Raw genomic sequence first — 14240 nt, forward strand, 5'->3', positions numbered from 1 at the left:
AGGCCAAAGCAAAAGCCTTCCACCGCTAAGGGTTACAGGCCTACTTCATCCTACCAGAGGCGTTTTCCTCAAGTCAGCACCTTATTCAAGACTGCCTCCTAAGAAACAACAGCAACAACAGCAAAGGCAGCAAAAAATTCAGACTCCTGCTGCATCCAAGACCTCTCAGTCTTTTTGACCAGCTAACACAGCATAACCTCAATCATTCTACCTCTGTCCTCTTCTCTCCCCATCGTGAGTCGTCTCAATCATTTTTACCAACGATAGGAGCTCATTATATCCGACCTCTGGGTCCTCACTATCATCATGGAAGGTTACTCTCTTCACTTCATCCAGGTTCCTCCATATCTTCCCCCAGGAGAGTATCCTTCCAATCCGTCGCAGACTACCCTTCTTCTTCAGGAAGCTCAAGCTCTGCTTTGTCTCCGTGCCATCGAAGAAGTTCCTCTGGAACAGCAGAGCATGGGGTTATACTCCTGTTACTTCCTTATCCCGAAGAAGACGGGGGAGATCTGCAACTTAACTTGGATCTCAGAGCTCTCAACAAATTTCGTGTCAGAAAAATTTTGGATGCTGTCTCTAGCATTTTTGTATCCCCTTCTAGATCACAACGATTGGTTATGCTCTCTGGATCTCAAAGAGGCTTACAGTCACATTCCTATTCATCCAGCCTTTCGCAAGTTTTTCAGATTTCAGGTGGCAAATCATCATTTTCAATACAGAGTGCTGCCTTTCAGCCTGGCATCATCTCCCAGAGTTTACACCAAGTGCCTAGTAGTGGTGGCAGCAGCAGCTCTGCGCAGCCATGGTCTCCAGGTATTCCCGTACTTGGACGAGTGGGTCATCAAAGATTCAACATTTCAGAGGGTTATTGTAGCGACCCAACGGACTATTCGGTTCCTCCAACATTTGGGGTTTGAAATAAACTTTCCAAAATCTCAGCTATAGCCCTCTCAAAACCTACAATTCATTGGAGCTGTACTAGACACTGTGCAACTCAGAGCATTTCTTCCTCAACAGTGTCAGGATGCTCTCATTCAGCTTTGTCTCTAGGTGTCATCCCTTACTTCACTCTCAGAGAGACACATGATGGCTCTGCTAGGTCACATGGTCTCTACAGTTCACGTGACTCCTTTTGCCAGACTTTACCTCAGAATTCCTCAGTGGACCCTGGCATCTCAGTGGGCGCAGGCATCCGATCCACTCTCTAAGCACATTGCAGTGACTCCTTTGTCTCTCCACTGGTAGATGCTCTCGTCCAATCTAACCAGAGGTTTACTGTTTCAAAAGCCCCCTCATCAGAAGGTTTTCTTGACAGATTCCTTGACCTACGCTTGGGGGGCTCATCTCGATGGTCTCCGTACTCAAGGACATTGGTCCAACACAGATCGTCAGAGTCACATAAATCTGTTGGAACTCAGAGCAATTTTCAATGCTCTCAAAGCTTTTCAACATCTTCATGATCAGACAATCAAGTAGCCATGTACTATGTCAACAGGCAGGGAGTGAACAGGATCTCTCACCCTTTGCAAAGAAGCTCAGAAGGTTTGGAATTGGGCAATTTTTTACAACATCTTTCTGAAAGCTGTCTACATTCAAGGAGAGGAAACTTTCTGGCGGACAAATTGAGTCGTCTTGTACAATCTCTTGATGAATCTCACTCAATTCATCGCCTCTCCATCACATTTTTTCTCAGTGGGGAACCCCTCAAATAGATCTCTTTGCATCTCCCCACAACAACAAGCTGCCTCAGTTTTGCTCTAGGATCTATCTACTCTCCTCACCGCCTGGAGGCAGATGCTTTTCTCCTGGAATGGACAAACAAATTCCTGTCTGTGTTTCCTCCATTCCCTCTCATTCTCAAAACACTCGTCAAACTCAAACACAAAAATGCTATCATGATTCTGATAGCTCCTCAGTGGCCCAGACAACCTTGGTTCTCCCTTCTACTTCAACACAGCAGCAGGGAGCCACTTCTTCTACCAGTTTTTCTGTCTCTGCTTACACAGAGTCAGGGTTCTCTACTTCTTCCCAACCTGCAGTCTCTGCACCTGACAGCTTGGTACCTTTCAACGTAACTGCCAATCTACAGTTCTCTCAATCTGTTCAGGACATTTTAGAGGCTTCCAGGAAACCTACTACTAGACAATGCTATAACCAGAAATGGACTAGGTTTTCTGCTTGGTGCGCTCTTCATCACAAGGAACCTCAGTCTACCTCCTTGTCTTCAGTTCTGAATTTATCTCAATCAGGCCTCAAATCAACATCCATTTGAGTCCATCTCAGTGCAATTGCTGCTTTTCATCAGTCGTTGGAGGGGAAACCTTTATCTGCTCATCCTGTGGTTTCCAGATTTATGCAAGGACTTTTTAATGTCAAACCACCTCTCAAACTATCTCCAGTGGTTTGGGGTCTTAATGTGGTGCTTGCTAAATTGATGAATCCTCCATTTGAACCAATGTCTTTGGCTCATCTGAAATTTCTCACTTGGAAAGTGGTCTTCCTCTTTGCTCTCACATCTGCTCACAGAGTCAGTGAGCTACAAGCTTTAGTAGCGGACCCACCTTTCACAGTATTCCATTACGACAAGGTGGTCCTCCGTGCTCATCCTAAATTCTTACCAAAAGTTGTTTCAGAATTTCATCTCATTCAATCCATTGTACTTCCAGTGTTTTTTTCCAAAGCCTCATTCTCACCCTGGAGAAACAGCTCTTCATACTTTGGACTGCAAGCATGCTTTGGCTTTCAGCTTATGAAGGACTAAGCCACAACGATCTTCTCAACTTTTTCTCTCCTTCGATACAAACAAGTTGGGACATCGAGTTTCCAAGAGAACCATCTCCAACTGGTTGCATCTCTTTCTGCTGTGTTAAGGCTGGACTGCATCTAGAGGATCGAGTCACAGCCCATAAAGTTAGAGCCATGGCGGCATCTGTAGCTTTCCTTAGATCTACTCCTATTGAGGAAGTCTGCAAAGCTGCCACTTAGTCCTCGTTCAGAACCAATGCTAGGAAGTCCCTCTTTATCCAGAGGGTGTGATAGGACAGAGTACGGTATTGGGGTTCAAGAAGGGATTAGACAATTTCCTGAAGGAAAAGGGGATAGAAGGGTATAGATAGAGGATTACTATATAGGTCCTGGACCTGATGGGCCGCCGCGTGAGTGGACTGTTGGACATGATGGACCCTCTGGTCTGACCCAGCAGAAGCACTGCTTATGTTCTTTATTGTCTGGATTCTTTTTCCAGACAGGATGGCCACTTTGGCCAGGCAGTATTACAAAATTAGTTCTCCTGAATTGCCAACACTCCCACCATCCCATTCTGGTTAGCTTGGAGGTCATATGTTGAGAATATACTGCCTGCTTCTCCTGGGATAAAGCACAGTTACTTAGCATAATGGGTGTTATCCAGGGACAGCAGGCAGATATTCTCACAAACCCTCAGATCCCCTGGTTGGCTTCTTAGCTAGCTATCTGAACTGAGGAGACGCTGAGAAGGCGCACGCCCTATGTCGGGCGAGAGGGCACTCGCGCATGCGTGGTGCGGCAGTCACAAACTTTCCAAAGTTCTTCAAGCAAGTCTGCTTGTGAAGCTGTCCGCTTTCTGGCCTTCGTGGTTGACATCACCCATATGTTGAGAATATCTGCCTGCTGTCCCTGGATATCACCCATTATGGTAAGTAACTGTGCTACTTGACTTCCTGGTTCTGTGACATTTTAGGGACAGCTGAGGTTGGCGCGAACAGCAGGTTGCAGATGCTGCTCGCTGCTGGTGAAGATTTAAAGAGGTATAGAGAGAGAGAGGAGAGATGTCAGAGTTAGAACATGTTCTAAAGGTGTCCACCATTGGTTTAGTAAAACTGTTAATCCTTCAAAGGTTTGGAACTGGGGGTGCTGGAAAATTGGTGGTGTGCCTTTACTTATTTTGTACCTAGGTCAAGCAACTTGTACAGGGTCGCAGGGAGTTGCAGTGGGAATTGAGCCCAATTCCCCGGGCTGCTTTACTGACCATTAGACTAACCCTTCAAGTTGAGTAAAAGAGCCCTATTAGAAACTAGCAACTGCACCTTATTTGCAGCTTTAGCATCAGATAAAATGCTGCTGATATTAAAAGTAATGTTAAAAGAACTCATTCAGGCTTGGTAAAATGTGAATTTGAGTTCTTTTTTTGGGGGGGGAGGAAGGCAATATATGCAATAAGTCTGAAATGTATCTGCTGATCATTGCCATCTGTTTAGTTGAATATTTTACTTAGGAAATCCATAGTGTTTCTGTTAACACAATAGTAAGCTTTTTGAGGCAAATGTCCCACTTCTGCTGCAGCAGAGGTGAGAGCCACAGAGTCTAAAGTAGAGAATGACACGGTGACAAAATTCATCACCGTTCCCGACCCCGCGGATAACCGCGGGAAATAATCCCATGTCATTTTCTAGTGTCTGTTTCAACCTCAATCCTACACCAGCATTCTTCAAAGCAAAGCTTGTGGGTCAGTGGTTGTGGCCATTCATACTCTGATTCTTCCCTCTCTCTTTAAAGAATGACATGAAGATGGTTTCCCGCAGTTATCCGCGGGGACGGGAACGGTGATGAATTTTGTCACCTTGTCATTCTCTAGTCTAAAGAGCAGCTAAAGAGGCATTAACAGAGGACTGTGGATGAACTACACTTTTGTTTTAATGCATTTGTTGTTGCACTGTTGTAAATAATAACTTTTGTTTTATTTCTATTTTACTAACCGTGCTACAGTTCCTATACATTTTTGTAAGCTTTGCTATTTACATAAATTAACCCTCGATGAACCCTTGAGGATGTTTATACCAGCTAATTTACTCATTTAAAAAAAAAAGTCAGCAATATAGTGCAGCAGGTTTTCTATGGTGAAAAAGTATTCCTTAATTAAATTAGGGTATTTATATTTCATAACACTAATTTTATTGAAGTTTTAGTTTTGAAAATTGTTAGATTAATGACATTACTTATAATTCTTTTCTTTGTAGACTACTTTTGCACTTAAGTATGAACACTGAAGACAAAATAAGCAGAATATTTCTTAAATGTAGCACTATAGACAAAATGCAGTCTTCCAGGTCTATGATTGTAATGGGTGGAACTTCTCATCATCCTACATCTGTGGAAAGGCAGGAGACAATGCTTGGAACTAGAGCAAATGAAGTATTAAAAGATCGTGAACTTCGACATCAGCAGGAAATGCTTTCACAAGATGAGCTCATGGTCCATGAGGAAACTGTGAAAAATGATGATGAAGAGATGGAGATGCATGATAGGTTTCCTCAGCCCCTTCCATATGCACTTAATCTCCCTGTAAGTTGAAAAAGTGTGCTAGTGTTGATAGTCCACATCATATTAATAATTATTTAGTAAAATGCAGACTGTTTATCAAGAGTTTATACTTGCCAAATTGACCTCTCTCTGCTTTCCAGTTTAAAGAAGAAAACCCTGAAGAACTGTGGTATCATCTGCAATTGGTCCTGTAGTAACATTGCCTTAGGTTGCTCATTTACCATAATTTTATGTAAAAATAATTTACAAAAAGATCAGACTGTGATTTCTTACTCATTCTTTCATGTTTTGTAAAATAAACCCAAAGCCTAGAAAATATTATCTGTAAGTGGTATAAAGCTTTCTAGTGCAATAGGTGTGTCATTCTGGATGGATGGGTAATATCCCAGTGCTTGTGAGCCATGCAGAAGAAATCCATTCTGGCTTTTGAATCCCCCTCCTACTTCACCAGAGGGCTCCGCTGACCCTTCTATTTTTTCCTTCTGCCCATGAGTTCAACATGTATATGAGCTGGTAAGTTATTCCAAAGATACGGAGAAAGAAAGAATGAAGCAGATTTACATGTGGATTCATAATGAGCTAGTCTAGGTGAAGGAAGTACTAGTCAATTAGAGTCCAAAGAGTGCAAAACTCATGATGGTATGTAAGGTACAGTGATTGTGACTAAATATGGAGGCTTCCCAACATGCAAAGCTTTAAAAGTCAGAAAACACATATGGATGATCTTATAAGTTATCCAACCTACAATCAAATATCATTAATCAGCAAAAAGGGGGTATTTAGGATAATTTACACAGTGCTTACAGTAAAATAGTAAAAATTTGAGCCCTTAGTTAGTTTTAATATCAGATAAAAATAAAATAAATTTTGAAGTAATGGTTAGGAAGGAGGTTTTGAAGTAAATGATTATACTACATGCATTCAGGATGAGGACTTGAAATAACATCCATGTTATAAGAGGTCTCTTTACTGAGAACAGTGCATTTTTATACTTCAACCTCCTATTGTAGTTGTCATGTGGGTGAGTTTGTTGATAAAAGCAGGGCATCATTTGAATGATAAGCAGTGGGTGAGCATAAGTGTTGTATTAAATTATAAAATGGAAGTTGGACACTGATGTGTAAAAAGTTTTTTCAAAGTAAGCATCGTGTAAATTATCCTAAATACCCCCTTTTTGTTGATTTATAAGCTTTAAAAGTCAAACATACATTTTTTTAATAATATCTATATTGTACTTGGAGCCAATAAAGTTAAATCAGCAATGGAGTAATATGGTCATATAATTTGGCTTTACAGAGAAATCTAGCTGCAGAATTCTGTAATGTTTGAAGGCGACGTAGACATACCACAGTATACCGAGTTACAATAATCAATCCTAGAAATAGCAAAAGCATGTAAAAGAGTATTTGATCTCGATGCCTCCCTTTTTCTCTCCTCAGTACCGATACAGCTTATTTAGCATCAGACTCTTCTTGGTGCTGATCCTTCCCTGATTTGTGTTGTTTGTTTACATCGAGGCTCAGTACCGATGCTACATTCTACCTCAGTACCATTGCTGCTCCTGTAACTTTAGTTCAGTGACCAGTACCGATGCTTCCACTGTCTCCCTTCATACCAGCCTAACCTCAGCATATGGTTGTCAGCCTATATATAGGTTCCTCCACCCCATAGCTCATCAATTCATGTTGATTTCAACACCTCTTATGAGGCACTTTCAGTATCTTGGTCTGGACCATTGAGTACTCCGAATACGATCTTGTTCTGGACTTGACAAGCCGCAATGATTACATCAGTCTTTACTGGTTAAATCTACTCTTTGAAAGTCCTTCAGTTCCAGCGACTATGCCACTGCACCATCAGGATGTGAGAGCCGTGCTATGGATAAGTTTAGACACCATTTTTACTAAACCTCTATGTGGAATAGCACAGTTCTCATTTCAACACTTCCATATGACCTTTTATCTCAAACAGCTCATGCAGAAGTTGGCTGATTTTGAGCAGTATATTTCATTTGGCTGCCTGCCAAAATTTCCAGACTAGGAAGGATAGAGTCTTTCAAAGTTGGATTGCTGCTTCTGCTTATCATGAACAATCCTGTACATCAGAGGTGTTCATGGGTTTAGAGCAGGGGTGGGCAACTCCGGTCCTCGAGGGCCGGAATCCAGTCGGGTTTTCAGGATTTCCCCAATGAATATGCATTGAAAGCAGTGCATGCAAATAGATCTCGTGCATATTCATTGGGGAAATCCTGAAAACCTGATTGGATTCCGTCCCTCAAGGACCAGAGTTGCCCATGTCTGGTTTAGAGCCTACTAATCATGGAACACCTCTGCTGCTTCTCTCGCTCACTATACTTCAACAGGAATCTATCAGGGGTGGAGAACTTGTTAAAAGATGGATTGGCTATTCTACACATCATAACAACTCTGCTTCTTGCCATATCAAACTTCTAAACAAAGGGATCCACTGGGTGTAGAGGCTGTTAAGCTTGGATCTCTTCATCTATTTTGTAACACTTTGGCCATCATTTGACTCTGTCTTTATTGACGGCACTACTTTTTATCAACTGACTCCACTCTGGGTGTTGAACCTATAAAGTGGATTATTTTTCTTTTGCAGTACGCCTCTGCTAGAACAGCTTGCACAACAAATGTATCCATAATGCTACTTGTACATGTCTGCAAGAATGGCTTTCGATGCATTGATGTCACATCCGGAGCATCGCCTTGACTATTATTAAGACAGTTCTATCTTTGATATGGACTTTATTATTCAAAATTGTTTACTGCATAACTAATCAAAATACATTGCACCTACAACAGAACTCCTGGAGGTATTGGATGTTGATGAACCTCCTGAAGAATTTATTACATTGCCTATTCAAAAATTGTTCAAAGATGCTATGTTGCAGAGCTAGGAGACTCCTCTCTGTCGCTGCAGCTGCACGGGTGATTCATTCTCTACAGAATTCAACTACCACTGTACCATCAATGTTATCCAAGTAGACAAATGGGATAGTCACCATACTTTATGCAGGTCTCTATACTTCCCTCATAATGTCTCACCTGCTTGAACTGAAAAAAAGGAGACAACTCCAATTTCTTTGTTATTCTTAAAAACTTAAAGAATTGGGAGTGGCTGTAGGGGAGGAGGAGACCACTACCACATCCTATTAAGGATGATCTTATGTTTTACAGGCCTTCCTGGTATTCATATATGGTCTAGCTGCATAATTTCTAGACCATTTAGGAACCTCTACTTATTCATTGAAATTTCATGCACCTCCTTTGTGCAGCGTGTCTTAATGCTCTCTTCCCGGTTTCTTCATTCTTATTCTACATTTCTATTTGGAATGGCTTCTCCATTATTTCCAGTTGAGACCTTTCCCTGTTACAAGTCTCACCTCATTTATCTATATAGCTGCCTCTACCTCATAGCTCCTTAATCTCAAGTATAGCCAGCATTGTGTAAAAAAAGAAAAAAAACAGGGGAGGGGGAGGCTCACTTGTGGAGCTGCTGCCCATGCACCCAGAGGTTGTAGGATTACATCTCAGTGCCGCTTCTTATGACCCTGTGCAACTCACTTCACACAAATGGCGCAGGATGCCTTCAATGGCACCTTTTACTTTATTCCCTTAATGTCAAACGAGCTTTTCTCTATTGCATTTCTTCCACCTGCAATGCATTCTATTGTTTTCTTCCTTGCAGACCCCTGGATTACTTTTGCCTATGGCGCTCCATTCTCTTCAAACATAAGACACAGCTCTTCAAACATAAGACACAGTTGACACAGGTTCTTTGACAATCTAGGGTGATGGGGTTTCTCCCTACCATGGCTCTTAGTGCTCTGGCCACTTCTGCTAACCTACATATGTCCTCCTTCATACTTACAACCTGCCATATGTTCTGTTCTTTCTACACACTTCTTTTTCAAATCTCCAATGACTGTTATGTTGGATTTAATTTCCATGGTGATGTTTTTCTATTTATTCAAACACAATACTTTCTTTCCTCATTCTACTTTTTTCTGGCTGCGCTTCCTGTTAACTCCGCCATTATTTCTATCTTCTACTTTAAGGTACACTCTCATTCTTGCTTCACCACAGTCATTAGGATGGCGAAGTGCAGTATTGTGTTTAATCTCCAATGGAGTTGTGCTCACATGGGTTTGAGCCCCTCTCCTGGTAATCTTTTAAAGTTTCCTTCTGATGGTAAGGTTATTCTAACTTTTCTATTTCTTCACAGCCACCTCCATTCTTTGGTGGCTTTGATCTCCTCTTTTGCTTCTACACAACCATTTACGAAGCACTTCTAACATACATGCACGTGCCAACAGTATGCACTGGTTGGAACTCCAGCCTCAGCACATTGAGTTGTGAATTCATGCCCTGCACATCCCGTGTGACCATGCACGTCACTTGGGGCTTCTTGTGTCTCTTTCCATTTCTGAAGTTTCGCTTAGATATACAGTCCTGGTAATGCCAAACATCCAAGGTTCAAGTTCAGGTCACTTCTGGTATATACATATGATACATAATTTCCTATCCCACAGGCTTTGTCTTTTCTGTCTGATTCTTTTCTACTCTCATAACTATTTTCCCAGCCATCCTGTCACTCCAGAGTTTGCTTCCATTGGACATTTTTTTCTGGATATACCTTTCCTACCTCAATGGGAGCATCTCCCGTTCACTGTTCCTTCTGTTAGTTCTCAACTGAATCCCCGTTGTTTTCTTACCAGCATATATTATGAGAGTAAATGCTTCTATATTTTCCTGCTTTGGCACTCTTCTCGACATTCCAGAGCTCACACACAGCCCCTGGCAGAACTGTTCCTATATGACTTAATCTTCAGTCAACTAATCTTTTGTTTGTTCTATTCTACCCTCCATAGTACGGAGTTTCTCTCCTTTCTGTGCTTTTGTTCTTGGTCTCATCCTTCAATATTAGTCCATTCAATGGGAACTACCTTTCAAGTTTCTTAGGATTTTATATACCGCCTATCAAGGTTATCTAAGCGGTTTTTACAATCAGGTACTCAAGCATTTTCCCTCTCTGTCCCGGTGGGCTCACAATCTATCTAATGTACCTTTCATTTAGTAACGTAAAAGGAAATAAAAGCAATATAATGTTCAATAAAATAATAAGCGGGGATTTGAAGACTAAGATGAACTAACATGATCAGAAGGAAAAGGACACTGGGGAATAAAATTACATTGAGATAAAAATAAGGGAGGTGGAAGTGAGAGTACAGTAGGTGGGGGGAGGGTCACCTCTTAGGAAGCATTTGTCATTCTCTGCGATACGTTTGTCAATGTCTGATGGAGAAGAGAAACTTCAGGTGTTGAAGGCATCTTTAAAGAGAAAAGTTTTTTGATTTTTTTCAAGGGAGATTTCTAGCTTGATGTCTAATGGTAGAACATTCCAGATTGAGGGTGCGGTAACTGAGAAGAATGCTTTCCAGGTGATATTGTAGTGTTCTGGTGGAAGAGTATGAAATCAAATGTTTATTGATGAAAGCAGGAGTGTTTGTGTGTTTAGTTTTGTAGGTAAGAAATATTTGAATGTGATGTGATATGTAATAGGTAGCCAATGAGCATCGCAAAGGAAGGGGGGGTAGCATGGTCAGATTTTTCGTGTTGTAAATAAGTTTTACTGCTGTGTTTTGCAAGATTTGGAGTCAAATTTCTTTCTGTGTTTGCCTTTGTACAAAGCATTACAGTAGGTGATGTGCTAGATGACTAAAGAGTGAATGAGAGTGTTTATTGAGGGAAGGTCAAGGAGGGAAGTAATCAAATGTATGTTTTAATATGAAGAAGCACTTCTGGACAACTGAGCTGATTTGTTAATGGAAGGTTAGATTTTTGTAGCATTTCCCTTGCTTATACTCAAACTCACCTGCTGTTTTGTGGTCATCTCCTTTAGAGCCTTCCTGCATGTTCTTCTAACATCGCTGCCCTTTCTTCTTTCTGAGGATGGTTGCATTCTTCTGATTATTCTCATTTCTTTTTCTTCCCATGTTTTGCCTGCTCGAATCGGACAATATATCTACTTTATGGGTGGAGACTTACATATTTGTGTTTTATTTAGAGGCCAACTCTCTCTACATCCCACTTTGTAAGCTAGAGAGTGCCATATGTGAGAATATGCTGCCTGCTTGTCCTGGGATAAAGCACAGTTAGTTACCATAATAGGTGTTATCCAGGGACAGCAGGCAGATATTCTCACAACCCACCCTCCTCCCCTGGTTGGCTTCTTCACTTGGGCATAGAACTGACGACCTTGCGAGCTGGCGTTAGGCAGGAAGGCACTTGTGCTTGCCCAGTGTGGGCAGTCTTAAATCTTTCTAAAGCTTAAAGTAACAGTACACTTTCATACTGTCTATACTGGGCTCAGAGAATGATGTGAAAATATCTGCCTGCTGTCCCTGGATAAAACCTGTTATGGTAAGTAATTGTGATTTTTAGGGCTCAAGACTGAAGACTATCCAAGCATCTCATCCAGATATAGCCACATTCCTAAAGAGAATGCTACGTATGAGGCCCCCCCAGTGAGCCCTCCATTTGCTTCTTGGGTTCTAACGTAGTTTTGCAGGGTCTCAGCCAGGCTTTGTTTGAGCTGCTGAAGGAAGCGTCCTTGATGGATTTGCTACTCAAATTGTTTTTGTGGTGGCTATTACCTCAGTGAGAAGGGTCTCGGAGTTGTAGATTCTTTCTTGCAGAGAGCCTTTCCTCAAATTTACTGACGCTGGAGTATCTTTGTCCGCTGTTCCATCCTTTTTGCTGAAGATTGTTTTGGTGTTCCATGTCAATCAGGAAGTCAGATTGCCAATGTTCCAGTCTACAGGTTCCAAGAAAAAGGACTGGATTCTGAAGAAGGTGGACGTTGAGTGCTTCTCCAATATCTTGAGGTCACCAACGAGTTCAGGCTATCTGATCATCTTTTCATGCTTACAAATCCAGCTAGACAAGGTGCACCCACTTCCAAGTCCACAATTTCCAGATGGATCTGTAGGGCCATTTCGTCAGCATATATTGTTTGTGGAAAACAGTCTCCTGTTTCCATAAGGACATGTTTGACTAGAAGTGTGGCTTCATTGTGGGCAAAAGCTTGGGTGGTCTCCCCTGAAGAGATTTGTAGAGCAGCAACTTGGTCCACTCCATAAGAATAATAATAATAACAGTTTATATACCGCAGGACCATGAAGTTCTATGCGGTTTACAATAATTAAAAGATGCTACAAATTGAGTAGAATTAACAAAGTAAAAAGCTAGTGATTAACAGCTCTAGAGATCCGATATTGTGGACTAAGATTGTACAGGTCAGTTACCTAAATACTTCAGGAACAGATATGTTTTTAGGTTTTTCCTAAATTCTCCATAAGTAGTAGGCATAAGCAGTTGTTCCAGGTCTTTACCCCATAATGCTGCTTGATGTGCGAGAAGATATTGATGATGTTTTTTAAATTTACATCCTCTAACCGGTGGAGAAACAAAATTCAAGTGTGAGCTTCTCTTATGTCTATTGGTTGTGAAAGAGAAGAGGTCAGTTATATATTTAGGCGGGTGCTCGCCTTTGACTCGCGCCTTAAATGGCACGTCGGAACGGCGGTGCGCCATTAGGCTCTGTCTTTTCAAAGGGCTGAAGAACCGCTGGGCAGACCTTGGGGGGCGGAACCAAAGGTCCCGAAGCAGAGTCCGGTGGTCGAGTCGGCAGGGCAGGGAGGGAAGATGGCGGTTCCCTTCCTCTGCTCTGCCGGTTGAAGAAAAAGGTTGTGGCTCCCTGATGGCCCTTTTCAAAGGGCTGAAGAATCGCTGGGCAGACCTTGGGGGCGGAGCCAAAGGCCCCGAAGCAGAGTCTGGTGGTCGAGTCGGCAGGGAGAGAAGATGGCGGTTCCCTTCCTCTGTGCTCTGCCGGCTGAAGAAAAAGGTTGTGGCTCCCCGATGGGGAACTGATCTATCTCAACTACAGGAAAATACTGAAAATGTACTTTATTTGATAAATTCCTTTGTTTAGTAGCTCTGTCCTCTCTCAATGACAATGTAACAGTCCTCCTCAACGTGTTGTAATTACTTCCCCCCTCTTGCAACAATGTAACCTTCTATAATATGTTGTAACGTTTTCTCCTATTGTAACAGTGTAACCTTTCTATGATGTGATGTAATCTTTTCCCCATGATGCTGAATGGGCCTCTTAGCTTGTAAATCGCCTTGAACCTGTACTGGATAAGTGTGATTAAGAAATCCTGATTAGATTAGATTTTCCAAGTTTCACAGTGGATATACTGGCAAGGGAGGACTCTGCCTTTGGGTCCTCAGTGTTACGAGCCTGTGTAGTGGTCCCACCATGGATTTTTGGAACTTCTTTTGTACATCCTTTCCGTCCAGAATGACACACCTATTGCACTAGAAAAAGAGATTAGGTTCTTACCATGTTAATATCTTTTCTAGTAGATAGGTGTGTCATTCTGGACCCCCTGAAATGTCAGAATGTTCATATCCAAACCTGTTAGTTGGATGCCAGTCAGACCTTAAGAATATGAAGAATAGTCTATTGCTAGGACATTTTGGGATATTATTTGAGCTCCATTAATGTTTCTATTTGGCATGATTGTTTTGCTGTTTGATTGCTCAATGTTTATAACCTGTTTGTTATAATTTCAGAGCAGAACAGACTTGTTCTTCAAGGAATTTTCCTGCACCCCTCCTTCACATGTGTTTCTAGAAGGGGCTATTGCTTGTTTTAGGACAAAACTGAAGGGGGCAGCAGAGCCCTCTGGTGAAGTAGGAAGGATTCAAAAGCCAGAGTGGATTATTTCTGCACAACTCATGGGCACTGGGATATTAAGCATCTATCTAGAATGATATACCTATCTACTAGAAAAGATATTAGCAAGATAAGGACCTAATCTCTTTTTACTAATGGGTGCAATCTCAGTCGCC

At 41.8% G+C, this 14240-nt stretch overlaps 1 protein-coding gene across 10 annotated transcripts in view; it reads left to right on the plus strand.

Moving 5' to 3' along the window:
• ZNF148 (zinc finger protein 148) overlaps positions 1 to 14240 on the plus strand; it is a 170396-nt gene that overhangs the window by 34470 nt on the left and 121686 nt on the right. For 5 of the 10 annotated variants that reach the window (XM_033944619.1, XM_033944618.1, XM_033944625.1 and 2 more), the window contains exon 3: positions 4998 to 5322. The exons of the other annotated variants lie outside the window; for them this stretch is intronic. In XM_033944619.1, the coding sequence (XP_033800510.1) occupies positions 5017 to 5322 (306 nt within the window). In that variant the 5' untranslated portion in view covers positions 4998 to 5016. The remainder of the gene's footprint in view (positions 1 to 4997; positions 5323 to 14240) is intronic. 10 annotated transcript variants of the gene reach the window in all.

Source organism: Geotrypetes seraphini, chromosome 5 (assembly GCF_902459505.1).
Source record: "Geotrypetes seraphini chromosome 5, aGeoSer1.1, whole genome shotgun sequence".
NCBI classification, from domain to species: domain Eukaryota; kingdom Metazoa; phylum Chordata; class Amphibia; order Gymnophiona; family Dermophiidae; genus Geotrypetes; species Geotrypetes seraphini.